This window comes from Choloepus didactylus, chromosome 6 (genome assembly GCF_015220235.1).
Source record: "Choloepus didactylus isolate mChoDid1 chromosome 6, mChoDid1.pri, whole genome shotgun sequence".
Classification (NCBI taxonomy): domain Eukaryota; kingdom Metazoa; phylum Chordata; class Mammalia; order Pilosa; family Megalonychidae; genus Choloepus; species Choloepus didactylus.
In genome coordinates, this window is record NC_051312.1 from 124,122,336 (window position 1) to 124,148,621 (window position 26,286).

Genomic DNA, 26,286 nt, shown 5'->3' on the forward strand with positions numbered 1-26,286 from the left:
TACTGTTTTCTGTCTTTGAACAGCTTTAAGTGTAGTTCAAGTCTGTCTCCATTTGTTATTGCTTTACCTTCTGGGATAATATGGAAAAATCTTAATCATTTTTCCAACATGATATTTCCTCTGGGTCCTCTTCTCTAACCTATACAGACCTCCTCCCTTCAGCTCATGTGACCCACTTTTGGAGTCACTCTTCTAAATACTCTTCACTTTAATTGTATCTCTATTACTAACTGTGGGGCTCAATATTATAGATACATTCTGCTTGGTAGACAGTAGAGCAGGACTCACATATCTTTTATTCTATACTTTTACTAATGCATTATAACATGATATTACATTTCTTGGCATCCAAAACCCACACTCTTAAGTAACGTTGTGCTTACTATTGATTTAAAAAAAATGCTAAGTCCTTTTTTGCTCCTAGTGAGTTTGCCTATCTTGAACTTATACAGTTGATATTTCAAAGAGTTAATTTTGAACCAAAGTGCAGGATTCTAGTAGGCTTATATAGGGAAAATGGGCTCTACACAGTGCTGAAAGCTACAAGCAAATATATTTTGTTTAGGGACACCTGGGCACAGATTCTATTACTCTTTACAAATAAGGTTATGGCTTAGTGATACCAACCTTAATTTAAGAATTAGGAAAACCTGATGTTAGTAAACATTATTACATGGAAGCTCAAAGATTGTTAAACTAAATGATATTTCAGATTGATGATCTGTGGCTTCAATATAAAGAACAGTAGTTTAGCAAATATCTAGCTTTCCAGCACCACTGAAATGTCAGTGTATGTGGATTACTATAAGCTGGGCATATGGTCTCTGTTGCAGTTAATCAACTTTGCTGTTTTAATATGAAAACAGCCATGTAGCAACATGTAAATGAATGGGCATGACTGTGTTCCCATAAAAAGGCGACTGGCTAAATTTGGCATTCATTCATAGTTTGCTGACCTCTGTTCTTTGAGAAGAAGATTAATTAGTTAATAGTAATTTCCCAAAAGGAATTAAATAGTTGCCATTTCAATGTCTGTAGTTTATTTTTCCTTTAAGATTTATATGTCATATTTGTTTGTCTATTTAATTTTTAAATAGGAGCTCCCAGGCTAAAGTGTCAAGAACTCTTGAATTATATCATGGATACAGTGAAAGATTCATCTAATGGTGCCATTTATGGAGCTGATTGTAGCAACATACTGCTCAAAGACATTCTTTCAGTGAGAAAATACTGGTGTGAAATATCTCAGCAACAGTGGCTAGGTATGTTTTGAAGTTTGTTTGTGAATTTTTCCTCATGAAGTGAAATCTCACCAAAAAAGCAGTCAGAGTCTGCCTCACAGTTTAACAGTACCTTAGTAAAATTATATGGCTACAGAATCTGAACCTTTGTTTTCACTTATTAAGTACCTACTAAATTAATTACAGGGTTCAGAGATGCCATTCTTGCCCTCAAGGAGTTGACAGTCCAGTGGCAGAAAAACCACAAGTAAACCAAAAAATTATAATGCAGTAGAGTAATCATATGATAGAGCTATATTTTGGTGAAGCAGATACACAGAGAAACACTACCTAAACTAAGCTGCAAGTAAAGTAGAATGAAGAAAACCAAGAGAAGAGTCATAGAAGTGAAAGCAAGAGAATTTCAAGTTCCGGGGCGGGGGGGAATCAGTATTTTAAGTGTTATAGAGAGGATTAGACACAAACATCTGTTGGATAAGACAATTAGAAGGTCACTGGTAAGTTCCGGGGCGGGGGGGAGTCAGTATTTTAAGTGTTATAGAGAGGATTAGACACAATCATCTGTTGGATAAGACAATTAGAAGGTCACTGGTAAGGTAATGAAAAGCAAAAGTATTGTAATAGAATATATAAGGCCTACCCAGTGACTGACTGGATGTGTAGAATGGATACCAGGGGGAAATCTAGTGTTGTTGTCAGCTTGTAGATGAGAGATACTGAGAGACCACAAAGGAAGGAAGCCATGGTTAGAGACTGGAATATTTTTGTTTTTTTATTTCAGAGATGGAGCAATTCTGGGTCTGATAGGATTTAATGGGTCAATATGGGACTTGGCATTAACAAGGTGACTTGAAGCCAGATGTCAAAGTCTTCTGATATACCAGATCTGAATATTTAAAAACTCAGTTTTTTTAAAATTGAGAAGTATTAAGGTTAAATTATAATAATTAGATTATAGGTCATTCTTTATTGCCAATTTTGTATTTTAAAATGAGGCCTAATCAGTGCCCTTTTTCCTGCATTACTCTCAACTTACTATTCCAACAAGAATCAAGCCCTTTGTTCTAGTTTGCTAATGCTGCTGGAATGCAAAACACCAGAGATGGATTGGCTTTTATAAAAGGGGGGTTTATTTGTTTACACAGTTAGAGTGTTAAGGCCATAAAGTGTCCAGGGTAACACATCAGCAATCGGGTACCTTCACTGAAGGATGGCCAGTGGTGTCTGGAAGACCTCTGTTGGTTGGGAAGGCACATGGCTGGCGTCTGCTCCAAAGTTCTGGTTTCAAAATGGCTTTCTCCCAGGATGTTCCTCTCTAGGCTGCAGATCCTCAAAAATGTCATTCTTAGTTGCACTTGGGATATTTGTCCTCTCTCAGCTTCTCCGGAGCAAGAGTCTGCTTTCAACGGCCATCTTCAAAATGTCTCTCATCTGCAGCTCCTGTGCTTTCTTCAAAGTGTCCCTCTTGTCTGTAGCTCCTCTTCAAAACATCCCTCTCATCTGCACTGAGTTCCTTCTGCTTGTCAGCTCATTTATATGGCTCCACTGATCAAGGCCCACCCTGAATGGGTGGGGCCATGCCTCCATGGAAATATCTCATCAGTTATCACCTACTGTTGGGTGGGGGGTATTTCCATGCAAACAACGTAATTCAAACGTTCCAGCTTAATCCCCACTAATATGTCTGCCCCACAAGATTGCATCAAAGAATATGGCTTTTTCTAGGGGACATAATACATTCAAACCAGCACACCCTTCTCACCTGTATCACTAGTTTCTGAGGAGTTACCTGAGGTCTTTGATGTTGCTCTGAACAAACAAGGCCCTCAACGAGCATAGAGGTAGCCTTTGGAGATCTAGCCAGTGATCTCTAGGATACTCAAACAGTTCACCAAAATGACCAGTTGTATTTAAGATATTCAAGCATTTCAAATTATATCGACATTCTGATTATTGTAACCATGGTTCCTGTGATGTACATGAGGGAATTTGGTCAGTTGTCTTGTCTTGTCTTAGAATGTCTTTGTCTGGTTTTGGTATCAAAGTAATGCTGGCCTCATAAAAGGAGTTTGAATGTTTTCCCATCTCTTTTATTTTCTGGAAGAGATTGTGTAGAATGGACATTCTTTCTTAAATGTTTGATGGAATTCTTCAGTGAAGCCATCTGGACCTGGAGTTTTTGCTCTTGTTGGAAGGTTTTTAACTATGAATCCGATTTCTTGAATAGATATAGGATTATTCAGGTTACTTTTTTTTAATTACAGAAGTTGTGGGTTTGTAGAAACATGCAGAAAATACAGTATTTCCTTAAACCACATCTCCCCACCCCCCATTATTGACGGCTTGCATTAATGTGATACCTTTGTTAGAATTGATGAAAGAATATTATTATAATTGTACAATTAAGTATAGTCATAGTTTACTTTAGGGTTCCCCGCTTGTGTTTTACAATCCTATGGATTTTTTTTTATTCTAATAATATCTTTGCAACCTAAAATTTCTCCCTTTAAACTGCATTTCAAATATATAATTCAGTGCTGTTAATTAAGTTTTACAATGTTGTTGTATCATTGTAATACCTGATTTTATTTTACATAAGATGGTAAGCATACGTATTTCTTTTTTCAGTGAGCTTTGGTAGTTTGTTTCATTTAAGGAATTTGTACATTTCATCTAAGTTTTTGAATGTATGAACTTAAAAGTTGTTCACATTATTACCTTACTATCTTTTTGAGGTGTGTGGGACCTTTTCAAAAACCAGCTTTTGGTTCCATTGATTTTCTTTGTTTTATCTGTTTTAATCTGTTTATTGATCTGTTTATTGATTTCTGGTTTTGTCACTTAGTTTATTGATTTCTGATTTTGTCACTTAGTTCTTTCCATTTGTTTTGGGTTTAATTTGTTCATTTCCTTGTTTCTTGAAGTAGAATTTTACACCATTTATTTGAGATCTTTCTTTTCTAATAAATGTGTTTAATATAATAAATCTTCCCCTGAACACTGCTTTAGCCACATCTGACAAATTTTGATATGTTGTGTATATATATATATTTACCTTCTTTTTAGAGAAGTAATGAGTTTTCTAAACAATCTTACGTAAAATACAAGATTCCTGTAAACCACCCCACCACCAGCACTTTGCATTGGTGTGGAACATTTTTTACATTTGATTTCAGCACTTTTTTTATAAATGTATTTTTTTAAACTGTAGTCATGTGTTACAGATGACAAAAGATTATTAAAATAGTTCTATCATCCATTATTTCCATTAGGTGTACTTTTCCCCATATACCACCCTGTTATTACCACCTTGTATTAGTATCTCTTACACTTGTTATAATTCATGAAAGAACCTTCTTATACTTGTTCTTATTAACTGAAGTCTGTGGTCTACAATATAGTTCACAGTGTTGTACAGTCCTGTTTTGTCTTTTAATTTTTAGTCTAGTAATATATACATCCTAAAGTTTCCCCTTTTAACCACATTCACCTATGTATTTAAGTGCTGTTGATTATATTTACAATAATGTGCTACTGTCACCACCAGTCATTTCCAAATCTTTATCATCAGCCTAAATAGAAATTCTGTACAACTTAAGCATCAACTCCCCGTTCTCTAACTGCAGTCTATTGCCTGGTAACCTATATTGTAGATTCTAACTCTATGAGTTTGCTTATTATAATTAGTCCATAACAGTGGGATAATGCAGTGTTTGTCCTTTTTGTATGGCTTATTTCACACCACTTAATGTCCTCAAGTTTCATCCAAGTTACCGCATGCATCAGGACTTCATTCCTTTTTATGACTGAATAATATTCCATTGTAGATATATACCACATTTTGTTTATCCATTCATTGGTTGATGGACACTTGGGTTGCTTACATCTTTTGGCAATTGTGAGTAATGCTGCTATGAACCTTGGTGTGTTAGTATCTGTTTGAGTCCCTGCTTTGAATTTTTCTGGGTATATACCTAGCAGTGGGATTGCCAGATCATACGGTAATTCTATACTTAACATTCTGAGGAACTGCCAAACTGTCTTCCACAGTGGCTACACCATTTTACATTTCCACCAGCAATGAATGCATTATTTCTCAACATCCTCTCCAATACTTGTACTTTTTGCTTTTGTAATAGTGGCCATTCTTGTTGGTGTGAAATGAGATCTTATTTGGTTTTGATTTGCATTTTCCTAATAGATAGTGATGTTAGGTGTCTTTTCATGTGCCTTTTAATCATTTGTACATCCTCTTTGGAGAAATGCTTATCAAATCTTTTGCCCATTTTTAAATTGGGTTGGTTGTCTTTTTACTGTTGAGTTGTAAGAGTTCTTTATATACTCTGGATATCAAACCTTTATCGACTATATGGTTTCCAAATATTTTCTTGAATTGAGTAGGTTGCTTTACACTTTCTTGACAAAATCCTTTGAGGCACAAAATTTTTTAGTTTTGAGAATTTTCTGTTTTATCTATTTTTCTTTCATTGCTCATGTCTTTGCTGTGAAGTCTAAGAAACCTCTTCCTTTCTCAAGATTTTGTATTGCTTGCCTACATTTTATTCTAGGGGCTTTATAATCCTGGTTCTTATATTTAGATCTTTGATCCATTTGGAGTTAATTTTTGTCATGGGGTCCTCTTTCATTCTTTTGCATATGGATATCCACTTCTCCCAGCACAACTTCTTGAAGAGAGTATTCTTTCTCAGTTAAGTGGACTTGGCATCCTTGTCCAAAATCAATTGGCCATAGATGTGAAAGTCTATTTCTGAACTTGTGATTTGATTCCATTGGTCAGCATATCTGTCTTTATGCCAGCTCCATGCTGTTTTGACTACTGTAGCTTTCGAATATGCTTTAAAGTCAGGCAGTGTGAGTCCTCTAACTTCATTCATTTTCAAGATGTTTTTGGCTGCTCGTAGTCCCTTACCCTTCCAAATAAATTTAATAATTGGCTTTTCCATTACTGCCAAGTAGGCTTTTAGAATTTTGATTGGGATTGCATTAAATCTGTAAATCAATTTGGGTAGAATTCACATCTCAATGATATTTAGTGTTCTAATCCATGAACACACAAGTGTTCTTCCATTTATTTAGGTTTTCTTAGATTTTTTTTAGCAATGTTTTGTAGTTGTCTGTATACATGTCCTTTACATCCTTGTTTAAATTTATTCCTAGATATTTGATTCTTTTAGTTGCTGTTATAAGTGGAATTTTTTCTTAATTTCCCCCAGATTGCTCATTACTAGTGTATAAAAAAGCTTTTGATTTTTGCATGTTGGTCTTGTATCCCACCAGTTTGCTGAACTCTTTTATTATCTCTAGTAGCTTTGTTGTAGTTTTGGGACTTTTCTTATGTATAGGACCATGTCATCTGCAAATAAGGAAAGTTTTACTTCTTTCTTTCCAATTTAGGTGCCTCTTGTTTCTTTCTCTTGTCTAATTGCTCTGGCTAGAACTTTGAGCACAATGTTGAATAATTCTCTTGTACTTAATGGTAAAAGTATGATGTTAACAGTGGGTTTTTCATATATTCCCTTTATCTTGTTGAGGAGGGTTCCTTGTATTCCTACTTTTCAAAGTGTTTTTATCAAGAAAGGATGCTGGATTTTTTCAAATTCCTCTTCTGCATCTATCCAGATGATCATGTACTTTTTTTTTCTCTTTGTTTTCTTAATATGGTGTATTACGTTAATTGATTCTCTAGTGTTCAACCATTCTTGCATACCTGGGATAAAACCTATCCAGGTAAGGTGGAGGGCTGTGTAATAAGACAACCTTCCACCCAGCTGCGAAGGGTACCACACACCAAAGAATGACTTAGACACGTCCAGCCTGGGAAGTAAGATAGAGCATTTATTGGGGGCTTACATGGAGTCCTCATTCTTGGGGTCGGGAGGAGAGACAGCAGTTCCCTTGCTGTGATGGTCCATATTGATCAGAGGGGAAGGCAGGATATTATAGTGGGCATAAACAAAAGAAGGCACAGGGCCCACAGAGCCAAGAGAATTCATGCACATGATTGCTAACAAAGTTAACTGTTTCTTTTTTTTTTCTTAAGGAATATAAAACCATTCATTGACCACTGTTCACCAGTATTTACAATAAAGTAAACAATACACAGTTGGATAACGTTCTGATTATTATGAAGTTATTGTTTTTCCTGGCTTCTGCTGAACCAGTAACCCAAATACTGAAAAGATTGAACCTACATGTAAGGAATGCATTGGGGTAAAGAAAAAACATGCAGGTCAACAGTTTAGATTACAGAATTCTGTTTACCTACTATGCCAAATGTCCTAAATTGCAGCATCTTTAACCGTCTGATTAGGTTTCCATGAATCATGGCCGTTTTAGTCAATATAGCACAGGGATTTCAACTTTCTATAATGAAATGGCTCTCTAGAAGGAACCTTTAAATGCCCATTTAAGTAAGCCTTGCTTGGCTAATGAAAACACCACATTATTTACCTTGTTTTCTCATCTGAGTGGGGAGATTGTTGGTTATGGTAGATTTTCCTTGCAGAGTTTTGCAAATATTTTCTATTTATATGACTATGGATACAGACATGGATTTTGCTCTGGCTGCTTTAAATTATGTAATTTTAATTATTTATATTATTTTAAAATTGTCCAATTAATTACTGAAACATCTATTTGATTTGAAAATTTATGACTTCAGGAAAATTTTCAGTTTAACTTGAAGTGATTTCTTGCTCAGAATGATTGCATCCCAGAAGCACCATGTATTTATCCATGGTTGTAAAATGCCATTTTTGTTTAGAATGGTTTTGTTTTTGATGAATGTAAAAAATAATTTAAAAATAAAAATTACATATGTATTTATATATATACTCACACAAATAATTAAAAAAACCCAGAATGGTCAGAATGGTCTCCTTAGGTATATATGGGGTTAAACACAAGTTCTGATTCAGAAATGACAATGGGAATTTTTCCCCACATTTAGAAAAGCTGTTCTCTAATGCAAAGGAAATAATATACCATGGTATCAAATGATCTTTCCTGATAGATGAAGCAACTACAGAAAGCTTTCATTTGTTCCAAGTAACTAGTGATGTTGATGCAAGAACAAAACAAAACAAAAGCCAATGCCCCCTCGTAAAACTAACAACTCCCCCAATAATACTGCTTCAGAACAAACATATCAAACTTGATTTCCATTAGAACATAGTTATTCTTCACACTAATAAATAAATAAACCAAGACCCAGATTTTATATGTATTTAAATATATATAAAAAGCAGTGCAGACAATTATTGAACTTCATCTTCTGGACAAGAATGCCAAGTTAATCTCTCTTCATAAAAAGCAATTACAATTTGAGGGCGCTTCATGTTTTGCCTCTTTTTGCCAGCACCAAGTCTGCCTCATCTGAATCTTTCCACTTCATGAGAAACATTATCTCCGCTACTGTCTGTGGCACCAATTATGCATTCAGGATCAAGAGCTCTAGCAAAGCCTCTTGGTTTGTCAGCCACATCTCTTTTCTTCTTTGATTTGCTGTCATCAGATTCACTGTCAGATAAAGATTTTCTTTTTGTACCATCTTTTTCTTTATCAGCTTTTTGAGAATTAAGAAATGCTTCAGTTTAACTCTGGGCAATCTGAATTTTCTTCAGGCTCCCAAGAATTGTCAGCATCTGTAAATCCCTTCCACTTCAGGAAATACTTCACCTCCCCATTTTACACATCAATCCAGTACTTTTTCTACCACAGATTCTTCAGGCTCTGCCTTATCAACTTTTTTATTCTTTCCATTCTACTTCTTTCCCATTTTTTGCAATGTAGTTTTATTGGAGGCCATTTTTTATTGCAGACTTGAAGAGCTATTTATTCACCGCCTCTGAACTGCTCCGGGTCCTGGGTCTGCAGCATCTCCATAACTGTTTCTTAATGTTTGTCTTTCTGGGTGCAACTTCTTATGAAGTTAACCTTGGGGAAAGATAATGAAGGCACAGAGCTGAGAGAGTACGTGCATCAACATGCATAATTGCTGATGAAGTTGAAGAGTTGGGGGATATTGGAAAATGCAAAAACATTACTATGTTACAATCCACCATGTCTCACTACTCTTCCAATCTTTCTACCATCTCTTCCACATAAGTCCTGAGCATAATTGGAGGGGAGAGTGCAGGTTTACAGCCTGTGATGTTGAGAAATGACGCCACAACTATAGTATAAAGAGCAACAAGATAGATAAATAATCAGTACTGTCAGTGTGCCAATAAGAAGAATGTAACTCCATTGCAGGGGTAGGTGAGTGAGCCAAGAGGAAAAGGAGTCTATAAAACCTAACTTTTGGATATGGTTTATAGAATTTTGTAAGTGTGCTAAGGCATTGTTGATATATGCATGTGCATCTGATATATGTGAGCAATAAGCAATGCCAGTCATGGCACAAGTACCACCTTGAGTGGCAGTGAGCGTATCTGAAGCCATATGGTTTTGTAACACTGCTTTTCTTATTTAGGTGGTTTCTTCATTTAAAAGGTTTATTTCATGTTTAGTGTCATTGAGGGCATGAGCAGTAAAATTTGCTAATGCTGTAATTTGAGTTAATGCATCTAATGCTCCAGCACTAGGGAGAAAAATAATAAGGGGCCATTTCCACCAAGCTAAGGAGTGCTTTACTCTTAAGCCAAAGTGATCTTATAAAGCTGGGGGATTCTGTGGTGCACTAGGCAAAACTTTATGAATACTCCCTGGCAGGAATGGGTATTCTAGAGTAGATCTACCTGTCCATTTGTAGGGGAGTATGGCCCAAAGTGTGTTGCACATAACCACCAGCACCTGGGGGAGGCAAATATGCTCTGGCATGTTTAGAGCTGCTTTGATTTCCTGTCCATTCATTCTGCCATACAATGGTGTTTTGATCACATTCCAATGTGGACAGCCATCCCATGTGTTAATGTGCAGCTAAATCAGAATTATTACGTTTTTCAATACATAAAGGAGTTCTGGTGCTTAGAATGCCATACTCAGCAACCATACAGATCAAGCCGTCCCAAACCTATGTCAAGAAAGGGCAGGTCTTGTTTAGATGTTCTCTAACAATAGAAATAACATATTGTACAGAGAGAGAATAATTATAGAATGAGTTTTAGAATTAGGTAGTTGCCACCTTGGGGGACATAGGTGATTAACAGTTATTATCCAGTTAACTAAAACAGTGAAACAATATTCCATGGGAGGGCAGAGCTACTTGAAGCTGGGATGTATCTGTATACCCAACAGTCTGTGGAGTGCCACTACAGCTGCAGCTCAATCAAGGAAGACAGATGAACTTACATGAAGCAAGATAGAAGCCTAGGGGCTCAAACATAAATGTTTAGTTGGTACCTGAATGGGAAGGTGTTCTCCTGTGAGTTAAATTACTGTAAAACTTTCTCCCATAGGGCCTAGGATATCTGACGCTAATAGGTAGGTGTTAGGCTTACAGTACCACACATGCTGTCTCTCCATAGGAGCAGGCCTTAGTGCCAACTTGTCCTATTAGGTACTAACCATATCACTCTGGCAATCATTTCCCTGGTGGATATCTTTCTTGTATATCCATCATGTTGTAGTGTTGTTGGTCCTCTTGAGAACAGGAAGATGGGCTCCAGGTTCCACCGGCCTGTCTAATGGCACCCTCCGGCACTATGCAACAGAGCCAGTCTGGAGGCAATGTCCACTGAAGAGCCAAGGCGACAGAGCCCTTTTTGGCAGGCAGGGCTACAGGTATCCACAGTAGCAGGGTGTTTTCCATCCACTTCTGAGGTGTGACCAGGAGATGTGGTTGATACCTTTATAGTTTTGGGTGCCATAGAAACTGACCTTGCTAGTAACTCAAATGGGGAGACAGCATGTATAGTGCCTGCAACCTGGTTTAAGCAGGTGAGAGAATCTATTAATACAGAAGTCCAGTTCTGCAGGGTATGGGTTTTAGTAAGTTGTCTTCTTTGCTGTTTTAATAAGCCAATTTTTTGTTCTATTAACCTGGCTCCTGAACTTGACTTCACTTGTTGAAGGGCTTTATATCCTGCAAGTAACTGTTGCTCCATTATTGTATATTTGGCTTCTGCCCTTTTCTAAAGTTGTGATCAAAATCCCACAGGCATGATACCAATAGGCTGTTTCTGCCATAAGCCTCAACTCATACCTTCATAACTTCGAGTTACTTCAGGTGCATATAGGTGTTGGAGTAGAGGGGAACCTAAAGCTTTGGCTTGGAAGGTCAAGAGCTTTGCTTGGTCAAAAGCCTCCTATCCTTGCTCTCCCCAGTCCCATGTTTTCTCTCTTTTAATAAGTACATATTAGTGGTCTAAGAACTTGTAAATATCCTCCAGTAATTTAAAAGTCCTACAGAAAACTTGTAATTGTTTAGCAGTGGCAGAGACAGGCTGTTGCAGAATTTTCTGTATAACTTGATCCAGAATGTTTCGGGTCTTACCTGACCTGGTGTTACCCAAGAACTTTACAACCATTCCAGGCCCTTGTATTTTCGCCAGTTGACTTCCCATCCTCTATCCTTTAACCTGTTGCAGACAACTCGTGAGGGAATTTCTAAATGTGTGAGAGAATTAGAGGTTAACATAACATCATCTATATAATGGAACAATGAAACAGTAGATAGTAGATCTAGAGTTGATAAATTCCGGGCAACCATTCCATGACAGATAGTAGCACTATGTAAATATCCTGTGGCAGGATGGTAAATGTCCATTGTTGGCTTTCGCACGTGAAGGCAAATTGATCTTGGAATTAAGGGTCTATGGGTATGCTGAAGAAAGCATTTCTCAGGCCTGTTGCAGTGTGATAATCTATAGTCTTTATCAAGTGGCATCAGGATTTTTTACTGACCAGACAGGGTGTTAAAGGGACTTTGTGCTGATAGTACAATTTGCACTTTTACCAATTCTTTGATTGTATCAGTTATTTCTTGATACCCACCTGGCAGTCGGTATTGTTTGGTGTGCACAAGCTGCTGCCGGCTTGGTAAAATGACTGGTTTCCATTTAGCCCCCACCTCAGGACTGCTTTTACTACTCATTCATAGGTGGAATTTACCCATGGTAGTGGACAGAGTATGACCCTTAGAATATTAATCCCTAAGATATTTTCCTGTTGGGGGATATATGTGCTATATATTCTTTGTTGGGGGGTAATTACCAAAGGTGAGTTAGACATGTTCATCTCACCCGTATGGCGGAATTGCCATAACCATCAACAGTAACCCAGTGTCCTTGATGTTTTTCAGGATTCCCATGTATTAAAGTTCATTCAGCCCCTGTATCTACTAATGCCCATGTTCTTTGCTTATTTCGAGGGGCCCAGTATATAGTGAGCTCCACATGTGGCCTCCGGTCAGCTGGTAGAGCTCTAATATGCAGTGAGCCTTGGCCTTCTTGTCAGAGCAGAGGCTCTGGGGGTGTCCACTCCAGATAATCATCTGCCCTCGGAGCTGTTCGCACCACAATTACTTGTTATTAAGAGTTACCAGGTTTAGTACATTTTTGCTCAGGTTTTAAGGCTTTCCAGAGACCAAACATCTGATTTTCCATCTATTTCCTCAAGGGCAATGTCTGATCTCAACAGATTAGCCCATATTTGTTTATGGGTCACTATAATGGGATCCTTTGTTGGATTTACTTTTGTGAGACTTGTTCTTGTTTTTGTTCTCAGTTTTTGATCCCTTTATTATCTTTCTGACTTGCTCTCTGTTCTGTTCAGCCATAGCCTCCCCTACTACATAAATCTTTTGAGCCACTAGGGGAGTCATGAGAGCTACTAAAGCACCACACTGAATTAATGATCTTTTTCCCGATTTCTCCTATAAACATTTATGTCAGGTCCTTTAAAATTTTGGCCATATATTGTTTCCCTCATGCCTAGTTCTCTTAACATTGCGTGACCTCTTCAATAGTTTTCAACCCCGTGAGGGGGTGGGGTGGGGTGGGGTATGGATTATGAAGTTTACCAGGTGTCATCCATAAATCTCTGCTGGCTAGAATCAGCCAGTCTTTAAGAGAGTGAATCCCAGCAGTACCTTGCAAATTATTCAACCTTTGTCTTAAAGCTGGGTTAGTAGGAATCTTACTAAGTTTTTCTGCCTCTCCAGCTGCTAAGCTAATTTTATCAGACCCACTGTCCCATAGGTGCACTATCCAAGTTGCTAAAGGTTCTTTGGGGTGTTGCTGAAAGGTTTTTCCTAATTCATTCCGTTCCCCAGCAGAGTACTCCCTCACAACCATAGTTTCATTTGCAGGTGCATCATTGTACACCCCACCTTGGGCTGCACGCTGTACTTGAGATTTAGCTTTCCTTTATATAAGAGGTTAAACTTGGGGGCTGGAGGCCTCCTCCTCTATCACCTCTATATCAGTATCACTATTTTCATCCTCCCAGGGATTCCAGGTTTTTGGATCCCAATCCTTCTTAGCTAAGGTAGTTCTAACCTTTGGACAGGTCTTTTTGCGACTTCCTAGTTTTAAAAACTGACAGGCCAGCACTTCCATATCACCATCTTTCTTATCTAATTGCTCTGAAAGACATGCTTTTAATGTGGAAGTGGAAGTCTTCGTATTTTTTTCTAACTTGTGCATTTCTCTTTCTCATGATGGTCTGTACCGCACACGACAACAGCCAACTGACTGCAGCAGCAGCGCATCTACCATCTTGTGTTTTCAGGGCATTCCCGTACTCACGTGGAGGTCCACAGCAGTCAAGCAAGTGGGTGAACCCTCCCAACATCGAGAAAGCAGGCCACCCCAGGATTACCCCTGTGGACTTGCAGATTTTTTTTCTCTAGAGTCTGCTGTAGCTGACCATACTGCACATAGCAATGGCCAGCTGACTGCAGCAGCAGCGCATCTGTTATCTTCACTAAATTTCACACACTCTATTCCATTCAGACTCTAGTCCATTCCCATACTTGCACAGAGGTCCACAGCAGTCAAGCAAGTGGGTGTCCCCTCCCCACATTGAGGTAGAAGGCCACCCTGGGTTACCCCTCTGGAATCCCCACCCCAGCTCATGCTTTGGTCTGATGTGTCCTACCAACTATGCCAGTTGTTCTGAGTAAGGTGAGGGGCTGTGTAAAAAGACAGACCAAAGAATGACTTGGACAAGTCCAGCCTGGGGCGTAAGATAGAATATTTATTGGGTGCTTACATGGGGTCCTTGTCCTCGGGGTCAGGAGGAGAGATAGCAGATCCTTACTGTGATGGTCCATATTGATCAGAGGGGAAGGCAGGGTTTTACAGTGGGCATAGACAAAAGAAGGCTCCGGAGCCAAGAGTTCATGCACATGATTGCTAACAGAGTTAACTTTTTTTTTTTTCCTGTTAACTATAGCCTCTAGTTCACATTGATTGTATTTTCCCCCAGTCCCACCCCATTTTTAACACCTTGCAAATGTTTTTACCTCATGTAAAAACATATTTGTACTTTTTATTACAATCATTGAGCAACCTTGGTTTCACTGAGTTATACAATCCCAGTCTTTATCTTTCCTCTTTCCTTCTGGTGTCCCACATGCTGCTAACCTTCCGCTTTCAACCATACTCAAGAGTCATCTTTGTTCAGTGTACTTACATTGCTGTGCTACTGTCTCCCAAAATTGTGTTCCAAACCTCTCATTCCTTTCTTTTCCTTTCTGTCTGCCGTGCTCCCTTTAGTGTTTCCTGTAGGGCAGGTATCTTGTTCACAAACTCTGTCATTGTCTGTTTGTCAGAGAATATTTTAAGCTCTCCCTCATATTTGAAGGACAGTTTTTCCAGATATAGGTTTCTTGGTTGGTAGGTTTTCTCTTTCAGTATCTTGAATTTATCACCCCACTTCTTGCCTCCATGGTTTCTACTGGGAAATCTGCACATTGTCTTATCAAGCTTCCTTTGTATGTGATGGATTGCTTTTTTCTTGCTGCTCTCAGGATTCTGTTTTTATCTTTGATGTTTGATAGTCGGATTATTAAGTACCTTGGCATAGGCCTATTCGGAGCTATTCTGTTTGGGGTATGCTGCGCTTCTTGAATCCGTAATTTTATGTCTTTCATAAGCAATGGGAAATTTTCATTGATTATTTCCTCTATTATTGCTTCTTCTCCTTTTCCCTTCTCTTCTGCTTCTAGGACACCCATGACACATACATTCCTGCATTTCATGTTGTCATTCAATTCCCAGAGGCATTGCTCATATCTTTCCGTTCTTTTCTCTATCTGTTCTTTTGTATGTAGGCTTTCAGGTGCCTTGTCCTCCCGTTCCTGAGTGTTTTCTTCTGCCTCTTGAGATCTGCTGTGGTATGTCTCCATTGTGTCTTTCATCTCTGCGTTGTACCTTTCATTTCCATAGATTCTGCCAGTTGTTTTTTTGAACTTTCAATTTCTACGTTATATACGCCCAGTGTTTTCATTATATGCTTTATCTCTTTGCCATATCTTCCCTAAACTTTTTGAATTGATTTAGCATAGTTGTTTCAATTTCTGTATCTCAGTTGAAGTGTAAGTTTGTTCCTTTGACTGGGCAATAACTTCGTTTTTCTTAGCATAGGTTGTAGTTTTCTGCTGTCTAGGCATCTGGTTTCCTTGGTTACTCCAATCAGGTTTTCCCAGACCAGAACGGGCTCAGGTCTCAGAAGGAGGCAATAGTATCACGTCTCCCTGAGGGTGAGTCTTCGAAGGTTGATATACCCTGTGAGGCCTCAAGTCACTGTGCTTTTCTGCCCAGCAGGTGGCACCTGTCAGCCTGTACCTCCAGACTGGCATAAGGAGGTGTGGCCCGTGGCTGTTGTTTCCCAGTCTCTGGGGTCTGGTTCTGAATGGAATGCAGGTGGTAGAGCTTGGCACCACCTTCTTCCTCTTAGGGAAGATATACCGCCCGAGAGGTCATTAGCATTTGAATAATCTCTATGCCTGTGCTGTCTTCACCCTTGTCTGGGTCAGAGCACTGGGAACTAATGACTGAGGCTTTCTCCACTGAGCTGAAAAAGGGACAGAAAACCCCCTTTCAGGTCTGGTCTGCGACCTCCCTCAGTTTCACCTGTAGGCCAGAGATAGCACCCGGTCCTCGGGGCTTGCCTCCCTCCCAGAGAGGCCTCCGGCTCTCCAAGGTCAGTCGTCACCAAAAGCCTCTGTCTGCTTGTTGGGGATTCATAGCTTGTGCTGAGCGGTCCACATTTGTTAATTAAAACCCCAGTTAGAGTTCAGCTGATCTGTATTCGCTCACTCCACTCAGAGAGTGCTGCTCTCTGGCACCGCAAGGCTTTGTAGTTTGGGCTGTGGGGGATGGGGCTCTTGGCTCAGGTCCGCAGTTTTTACTTACAGATTTTATGCTGTGATCTTGGGCATTTCTCCCAGTTCAGGCATATTGGTGTATGATGAGTGGACGGTCACGTTTGTCCCCTTGCAGTTATTCCAGATTATTTACTAGATGTTCTTGGTTGTTTATTAATTGTTCCAGGGGGACTAACTAGCTTCCACTCCTCTCTTTGCTGCCATCTTCCGGAAACTCAAAGTTAACTGTTTCTTAATGTTTGTCTTTCTGGGCACAACTTCCCACGAAGTTTACCTTGGAGAAAGGTAATGAAGGCACGGAGCTGAGAGTATACGCAGGGATGTTCATAATTGCTGGCGAAGTTGGAAGAGTTGGAGGATATTGGAAAATGTAAAAATATTATTATGTTACAACTTACAATTCTTTTAACGTGCTATTAAACTTGATTTGAAAGTATTTTGTTGAGTTTTGCATGTATATTCACTAGAAAAATTGGTCTGTAATTTTCTTTTCTTGTATCTTTATCTGGCTTTGGTATTAGAGTGATGTTGGCCTTATAGAATGAGTTAGGTGGTATTCCCTCCTCTTCAATTTTTTTGGAAGAGTTTGAGTAGGATTAGTATTAATTATTCTTGGAATAATGGGTAGAATTCACCTGTGAAACTATCCGGTTCTGGCTTTTCTTTGTTGGGAAGATTTTTGTTTTTATAATTCAGTTTTATTGAGATATATTCATATACCGTGCAGTCATACAAAGCGTACATTCAGTTGTTCACAGTACCATTATATAGTTGTGCGTTCATCACCAAAATTAATTTTTGAACATTTTCATTACCACTCACACAAAGATAATAAGAATAAAAATTAAAGTGAAAAAGAACAATTAAAGTAAAAAAGAACACTGGCTGCCTTTTTTTGTTTTTTCTTTTTTGCCCCCGTTTTTCTACTCACCTATCCATACACTGGATAAAGGGGAGTGTGATCCACATGGCTTTCCCAATCACATTGTCACCCCTCATAAGCTACATTGTTATACAGTCGTCTTCAAGATTCAAGGCTTCTGGGTTGTAGTTTGATAGTTTCAGGTGTCTACTGCTAGCTATTCCAATTTATTAGAACCTAAAAAGGGTTGTCTATATTGTGTGTAAGGGTGCCCACCAGAGTGACCTCTCGGCTCCATTTGGAGTCTCTCAGCCACTGAAACTTATTTCATTTCATTTTTTGGGAGGATTTTGATGACTGATTCAAAGTCTTTACTTGTGATTGGTCTGTTCAGGTCTTCTATTTCTTCGTTAGTAAGAATAGGTTTTGTGTTTCTAGGAATTTGTCCATTTCATCTAAGTTGTCTAATTTGTTTGTATACAGTTGTTCATAATGTCCTTTATTACCCTTTTTATTTTTTTGGCATCCATAATAATTTCCTCCTCTTGTTTCTCATTTTATTTATTTGCATCTTCTCTCCTTTTTCTTTGTCAGTCTGGCTAATGGTTTGTCTGTATTATTGATCTTCTCAAAGAAACCAGATTTTGGTTTTGCTAATTCTTTCTATTCTTTTATTCTCTATTTCATTATTTCTGCTCTAAACTTTATTATTTCTTTCCTTCTGCTTGCTTTGGGATTAGTTTGCTGTTCTTCTAGGTATGCATGTAGGTCTTTGACTTTAGCTCTTTCCTTTTTAATATTCATGTTCAGGGCTATAAATTTCCCTCTCACTACCTTTACTGCATCCCATAAGTTTTTGTAAGTCATGTTTTTGTTTCCATTTGTCTTGAGATATTTACTGATTTCTCTTACAGCTTCTTCTGCCCGCTGATTGTGTTTGAGTATGTTGTTTAACTTCCATATATGTGTGAATTTTCCAGTTCTGCAGCTGTTGTTAATTTCCAGTTTCATTCTATTATGGTCAGAGAAGGTGCTTTGTATAATTTCAGTCTTTCAAAATTTATTGAGACCTGTTTTGTGCCCCAATATTTGGTCTGTCATGGAAAATAATCCGTGAGCACTTTGGAATAATTCATATCCTGCTGTTCTGGGGTACAGTGTTCTGTATATGTCTGTTAGGTCTAGTTCATTTATTGTATTATTCAGTTCTCTGTTTCCTTAATGACCCTCTGTCTAGATGTTTTCTCTATTCATGAGAGTGATGTATTGAAGTCTCCAACTATTGATGTAGAGATGTATATTTCTGCCTTCAGTTTTGCCAGTGTTTGCCTCATGTATTTGGGGCACCCTGTTTATTTATTTATTTATTTATTTTTATCTTCATTTTATTGAGATATATTCATATACCACGCAGTCATACAAAACAAATTGTACTTTCGATTGTTCACAGTACCATTACATAGTTGTACATTCATCACCAAAATCAATCCCTGACACCTTCATTAGCACACACACACAAATAACAAGAATAATAATTAGAGTGAAAAAGAGCAATTGAAGTAAAAAAGAACACTGGGTACCTTTGTCTGTTTGTTTGTTTCCTTCCGCTATTTTTCTACTCATCCATCCATAAACTAGACAAAGTGGAGTGTGGTCCTTATGGCTTTCCCAATCCCATTGTCACCCCTCATAAGCTACATTTTTATACAACTGTCTTCGAGATTCATGGGTTCTGGGTTGTAGTTTGATAGTTACAGGTATCCACCACCAGCTACCCCAATTCTTTAGAACCTAAAAAGGGTTGTCTAAAGTGTGCGTAAGAGTGCCCACCAGAGTGACCTCTCGGCTCCTTTTGGAATCTCTCTGCTACTGAAGCTTATTTCATTTCCTTTCACATCCCCCTTTTGGTCAAGAAGATGTTCTCCATCCCACGATGCCAGGTCTGCATTCCTCCCCAGGAGTCATATTCCACGTTGCCAGGGAGATTCACTCCCCTGGGTGTCTGATCCCACGTAGTGGGGAGGGCAGTGATTTCACCTTTCAAGTTGGCTTAGCCAGAGAGAGAGGGTGGGGCACCCTGTTTAGATGCAGAAATATTTGTGACTGTTACTTCTTCTTGGTGGATTTCCTCTTTTATTAATGCATAGTGTCCTTCTTTGTCTCTGTAACAGTTTTGGATTTAAAGTCTAATTTTTTCCGATATTACTCCAGCTCCCCCAGCTCTTTTTCGGTTACTATTTGCATGGGATGTCTTTCTCCAAGCTTTCTCTTTCAACCTATTTGTGTCTTTGGTTCTGAAGTTAGTCCCTTGGAAACAGCATGTGGTTGGATCCTACTTTTTTATCCATTTTGCCAATCTATGTCTTTTGATTGGGGAGTTTAATCCCTTAATATTCATTGTTATTACTGTAAAGGTAATACTTCATTCAGTTTATCTTTTGGTTTTAAATGCCATATCTTCTTTCTTTGTATCTTTTTACCCCTTTAGTTACCCTTACTGATAATCTTTATTTCTTTATACTACTCCAAGCCACTCTCTTCTGTTTCATCCTTTCAGCCTGCAAAGTCTCTTTAGTATTTCTTGTAGGGAAGGACTCATGTTGACGAACTCTCTGTTTATGTGCATCTGTGAATATTTTACACTGATAGTTCTTGGCTGATAGTTTTTCTCTTTCAGTACCTTAAATATATCATACCACTGCCTTCTCACCCACATACTTCCTGATGAGAAATCGGTACTTAGTCTTATTGCAGAGCCTTTGTACATGACAAATCACTTTTCCCTAGCTGCTTTCATAATTCTCTCAATTATCTTTGGCATTTGACATTCTGATTAGTCTATTTCTCTGAGTAGGCATATTAGGATTTATTCTTTTTGGAGTATGCTATGCCTCTTGGACATGTATATTTTTGTCTTTCATAAGAGTTTGGAAATTTGGGACCATTATTTCCTCAAGTATTCTTTCTGACCCTCTTCTCTTCTATTCTCCTGGGACACCTGTGATGTATAAGTTTGTTCACTTCATGCTGTCATTCAGATTGCTGAGACCGCGCTCAATTTTTTCCATTATATTTTCTGTCTGTTCTCTCTGTAATGTTTCGATTGTCCTGTCCTCTAGTTTGCTAATTCTTTCTTCTGTGTGTTCAAGTCTGCTATTTTATGGCTCTAGTGTGTGTTTCTTCTCTTCTATTGTGCCTTTCAACCTCTTAATTTCTGTTATGTTTCTTTTAATGCTTTCAGATTCTTCTTTATGCTTACCCAGTGTCTTCTTAATAGCTTTTATCTCTTTAGCCATATTTTTTCTTATTTTCCTGAGTTGACTTAAGAGATTTGTTTGAACATCTTTTATTAGTTGTTCCAAATTTTGTGTTGCCTCTGAAGTTATAATTTATTCCCTTGACTCTGCCACATCTTCCTGCTTCTTGGTATGGCTTTTGATTTTTTGCTGATATCCAGACATCCGATTATCTTGATGAGTTTACTCTGAAGGTTAGTGTAATGTCTCTTGCCTCAGGTTTTATTGTTGATTTGCTTATGTTAAGGCTCTTCTTTGATGCTTAGTTCAACTTATTATAGAGCTTTAGAATAGTCATGTTTAACAGAGCAGATTTTTTTTAGCAATTCTTCATCTGCTGCTTTCCCTTGTTATGAAATACAGTTTTTAAGATTGAACTTTTTGTGCAATTGTTTCACCTCCAGGAGAAAGTTTTCTTTCCTCTGTTCCTTCTTGGAACAGAATTATCTGAGAGGAGGGTCACCTCAGAGAGGACTTTCCCAAATCAGTATTTCCCAGCCACAACAGGGCCAGCAACCCACAGAGAGGCACAGACAGACTCCATAGTGACTTGTTGAGGGGATCAGGAAGGACACCAAAAGTCTGTTTAATGGCTTCCCAAAGCTGTGCTTTCCTGGCCTGCCTAGCAAATGTAGCCCTTTGACTAACTGTTCCCCACAGCCCTGTGGGAAGCACTGCCTCTTTAAATCTCAGCCACTTCCATCCCTGGCTGGGGTGAAATTAAAACAATGGCTTTCTCCATCTTTGTCCAGGGTGAGTTGAAACAGTAGCCCAGAGCTGAGACCCAGCAATCTGTCTTCGCTGTCAAAAGTCATGATCATTGATTGGCCATGCCCACCCTTGTTCTAGGGGAAGTGAATTTTTATATCCCTTTCTGTCTCCAGTGAGCTAGCCGGGGACTGGACCCTAAGGTGGCCCACCATGAGAATGGAGGATGGGCACTGATAGCCACTGTGTAGAAAGAGCAACTTACTGTTTTCCTGTATACTTATTTTTGGTCAGTTCAAAGTAGTCTTTTTTCTTGAGAGTTCGTCTGTGACTTTAGATGATTTGGATGTGTGCTTATTTCAAATTGGGAGATTTTCCTGCCCACCCCCACCCCACCCCCCCCGCTTTTTCTATACTTTCTAGTCTAAGTCCTTTATGGTCAGAGAACATGCTTTTTTGAAAATGTAAGTTATTTCTTGTGTGTTAAGATTTCTTTTATGACCCACAATAACTTAGGGAATGTTCCAGGTGTGTTTGGAAAGAATATGTATTTTGCTGTTGTTGGGTACAGTATTCTATAAATGGCAGCATGAGTTGATTGATTTTGTTTTCCAGCTTTTCTTTAAAAGAGTGGTATGAAAACCTGGGTGTCAAGTGAAGAAATGGAGATAACAAATAGAAACGAATCTATGAAAAGCTTCGGTTGTAAAGGAAAGGAGAAAGGGGCATCCTAGGCAATTTAGGGAGGGTTTTTAAAGATGAGTGTGATGGGAGTATATATAAATGTAATGGGAAGGGATCATTGGAGAGAGTGTGGCCAAATACCCAGGAAAATTGATTATTCGTTTCCTGAGAAGAAGGGATTCCAAAGCAAGAGCCCTAGTATTGGTCCTAAGAGGAAAATAATTGCAGTAGCTTCCCTGTGAAAGTGGTATAATGTAGTAACTCCTCTTCATGACCATGAAAGCAGTGCCAGTTTTGTTTCTGCTTATCTCTAACCTTAAATAAATCCACCCACCATCCCCATATTTCTGTTTTTTTTATACTTCAGCTATACCGGTCATTTTTTAGTTTCTCTAAGCCACTGGTTTCCAAACTTTTAAAGTATTTATAAATTACACATATGTTTTATTAACTAATTAAAATTAATATCTCAAGCCTGAATATATAGAAATTGGAGTGATCATTAATGACAGTGGATATGAATCCAAATTTTAAATAGTTTTCTTGATAGTTCCCAAATTATTTCTTGGTCAAATTCTTGTGAATTGCGAATAGAATTTTATTGGTTTTTACCTCCAAATATGGTGATAGGCTCATACTAGGAGAAGGAGATGTGGTAGCTCGTGCCATTTTATAGTTTGCTTATATTTGCATTATTTACCGTACCTTCAGTATATGGTTGCTTTGCAAGAATAGTTTTAAGCTATTTGTTCAGTTTATGAGGGTGCATTTAATTAAATCTAGATAATATATTCCATAAATCCACTTATACAGATAATAAGTGTTCTTATCACAACACACTGAAAATCTACAAACAAGATTCTGTGTTATGATTCCTCCTATTCCTTTGGGATATCTGTCAAACCTCCTGTGACAAAGGAACATTTGATATATGGAATCTAACATAGACCCAAACATAAGTGCCATTGTCAGTTTCTAAATTAAATACTAGGAAGGTTTCATTTCTTGTTCGTAATTCATTTTAATTAAAAAAATAGACGTTCTCATGTTTTCTTCTCTCACACTCCTGTTTAGACTGTGTAAGCTCTCGCTTCAAGGCCTTTGTCCTCTTGTCTGAGACTATTCTTTATATGGCTGGTTTCTTATCTTTTTGGTCTCAGCTTAAACATCATTGCCATTTCTGATTGCCCTAAATAAATTTGTCCCTCTTCTGTTATTTTCTTCTGTAGTCTTCTGTTTACTTCATAGTAATTTTTTGAAAATAAAACATTTCTAAATAATTCATGGGTCAAAGGCGATATTGCATAGCAAATCAATACATACTTTGAACTGAATGAAAATAACATCAGAATTTGCAGAACGCAGCTAAAATTGTGCTGAGAGAATAATAGGATAATTTATAGTGTTAAATGCCATGTTAGAAAGTAGGAAAAGTCTCAAGTCAATAAGCTAAGTAAACTGAAAAAGGAAATAAATATGAAAGCAGAAATCAAAGAGAGACATAAAAACAGTAGAAGAAAATCAATGAAGCAAATAAAGCTGCTTTGAAAAGATCAATAACTTAGATAACGTCTATTAAGAGTGACTAAGATGAAAAAGAGAAGACACGATTTTCCGGTATCTCAGTTCAGTATTTCAGTTCCTGCAGCTATTAAAAGGATAATGAGGGAATACTGTGAACAACACTACAAATATAAATTTGATAACTTAAATGAAATGCACTACTTTCTCAAAAACTGCAGACTATCAAAATTTACCAAATATGAAATAGGTAATCTGAATAATGCTGTAACTATTAAGGAAGCTGAATCCATAATTTAAAACCTTTCATAGAAGAAATCAAGAACAAGACTAGGATATGCTCCTTACTGCTCCTATTCAGTATTGCACTGGAGGTTCTAGCTGGAGCATTTGGTCAAGAGAAAGATATAAAAGGCATTTAGACTGGAAAAGAAAACTGGGCCTATTTGTAGAGGATATGATTGTCTATGTATGAAATCACATAGATTCTACATTTAATGTGTTATTTGGGGCTTTATTTTATTTTCTTAATTCCAGAACCTCCTTTTTTTTAACCTTGTTGTTTTACCTTCTGCTCTTTGAGCCTTTTTGTTGTTAAATTCATGGAGAAGAAAAGTTCACCTGGAGGCATGCATTGCAGTGTTTGGAGAAGCTGAACTCTGTCTACTCTTTTGAGATTTTTGTTGAATGTCTTACACTAGTTTTCTTATCACCTACTAGAAGAGTATGTGGAATTCTGTAACAATTTGGATCATTTCCCCCAACTAACATAAAGCCTGAAGCCTGTGATTTCATCAGAGATAATTAGTTGGATTGTAGGCTTTTCTTTTTTCCCTTCTCATGCCTTGCTAAGTAAGAAGAGGAAACAGATCAAAACAACCCCTCCTCCTGTCTTTTATCACCAAATTTGGATGTATCAAGTCATATAGGTTTTTACCATCATCTAGGGATTCCTTGAATTGAAAAAATCATGGAAGACTCGTCTAGAGGTCTATAAACTAACCTCCAAAATGGGATGGGAATCATTTACACATTTTTTTCCTTGCTGATTAATATTTTGAGGTATTTGTATTGTCCTTACCTTTTGTGTTTAATATCTCTGATTTTAAACTATGTATCCATTTCTTCAGAAACATGTGACTATGGGTTGAAGAGGAAGATACCCATATGTGTTATTCTCATTCACTTCACTGAGGACTCTGTCTCTTAAAGGAAAGAAAATTGTGTTAGAAACTTTGCTCCCCATTTTATTGGGAGACATTTCTCCATTGGTCTCCTGTATTTTGCACATATTGCAAGCAGAGACACTGACAGCTTTTTTCCCACGTTACCTTTTTAAGGCTGTTTGTATTAATGAGCAGCCTTGGAAGACAGAAATGATGGCCTCCAGAGCAAAGGACTGGTTTGCTTGCAGACCATTCTAAGAAGTGTAGGGTTCATCTCCTGTCACAGCCCTCTATTAGTACTTGTGTCACCTGTCCCTCTTAACATTGCCTTTTGGGATTGGGGAACTGTTAGAAAAATGAAGGCACTCTGGCCTAAGAAATAAATTGTCCTTTTTCTCTGATCCAGGAGTCTCATATCTTTTGCCAGCACCTGTGCAAACTAGCAAGATACAAGTAGAACAGCTTACAAGTAGATTAAAATCTTAGACCCTTCATAGATCTTGATACATTATACATACATTATCAATCACATAGCATTTTGAAAAAACGGAGTGTACACTATGTGCCAAATACTTTAATAAGCATTGGTTTAAACCTTCAAGGCCTAGTTGACGAAATGTACGTTTAGAGAAGTTAAGTAGCTTATCTGAAGAAGAAACATTTAGAGAAAGCTTACCTGAGATCTGGTGATGCCCTCACATTCCAGTGCTTGTAATTGTTGCTCAGACTTAAATGCAGTTTATATGAAACAAAATTAAATATCAGTGGAATACTTTACTGTGTTAAATACAAATTACATTAGTACGGTTTTAAATCTATTTTTCTGTATGGGATTATGGACTATCTAAGTTGAATTATGACATTTAAGTTACATGCTTTGCTGTATTTTTAACGTGACTTTATTTTTCAGAATTGTTGTCTGTATACTTCAGGCTGTATCTCAAACCTTCACAAGACATTAATAGAGTTTTAATAGCTAGAATAATTCATTCTGTGACCAAAGGATGCTGTTTGCAAACTGATGGATTAAATTCCAAATTTTTGGATTTTTTTTCCAAGGCTATTCAGTGTGCAAGGTAATTTAATATTGTTTTGTTTTGTATTGAAAATGTGTTTGATCTTCTTGTGAGACCACCTTTTAGATTAAGTAATTAAAAATGCTACCTTTTAAAGCAGTGACCCATTGTGATAGAAGTAGCAGATTCCCAAAGAAAGTGTCATTCAGGTCCAGCATTTCCTGAATATCCAATTTGCAGAATGTAAAATGATGTTCTTAAGTTAGGGGATCTATCTTGTTCTTCTCATGACACGAAAGTTAAATATCTTCCTTGTAGTTTCATTTCCCCCATCTTGAGGATAGATGTAATGCACTAAGAATAAAATAAAACAGGATTAAGATTAAATATCTTAAATTTGTGAGGCATTGTCACTGTGGAACATTTTATAAATGGTAGGCATTACAGATGCTTTGTATATTTTTATACAACATTTCAGCAGCAGGGAGAGCTAACAG

The 26,286-nt window shown here is 37.8% G+C and overlaps 1 protein-coding gene across 6 annotated transcripts in view; it reads left to right on the plus strand.

Moving 5' to 3' along the window:
* The window catches only part of ATM (ATM serine/threonine kinase), a 135,076-nt gene that overhangs the window by 3,337 nt on the left and 105,453 nt on the right, over window positions 1-26,286 (plus strand). For 5 of the 6 annotated variants that reach the window (XR_005217550.1, XM_037841329.1, XM_037841330.1 and 2 more), the window contains exons 5-6: window positions 1,098-1,262; window positions 25,684-25,849. Coding sequence is in view for 5 of the 6 variants with exons in the window: in XM_037841329.1 (XP_037697257.1) it covers window positions 1,098-1,262; window positions 25,684-25,849 (331 nt within the window). In the remaining variant the exon portion in view is untranslated. Of the gene's footprint in view, window positions 1-1,097; window positions 1,263-16,805; window positions 16,904-25,683; window positions 25,850-26,286 lie in introns of those variants that run through there. The other variant, XM_037841331.1, reaches the window with a different exon arrangement.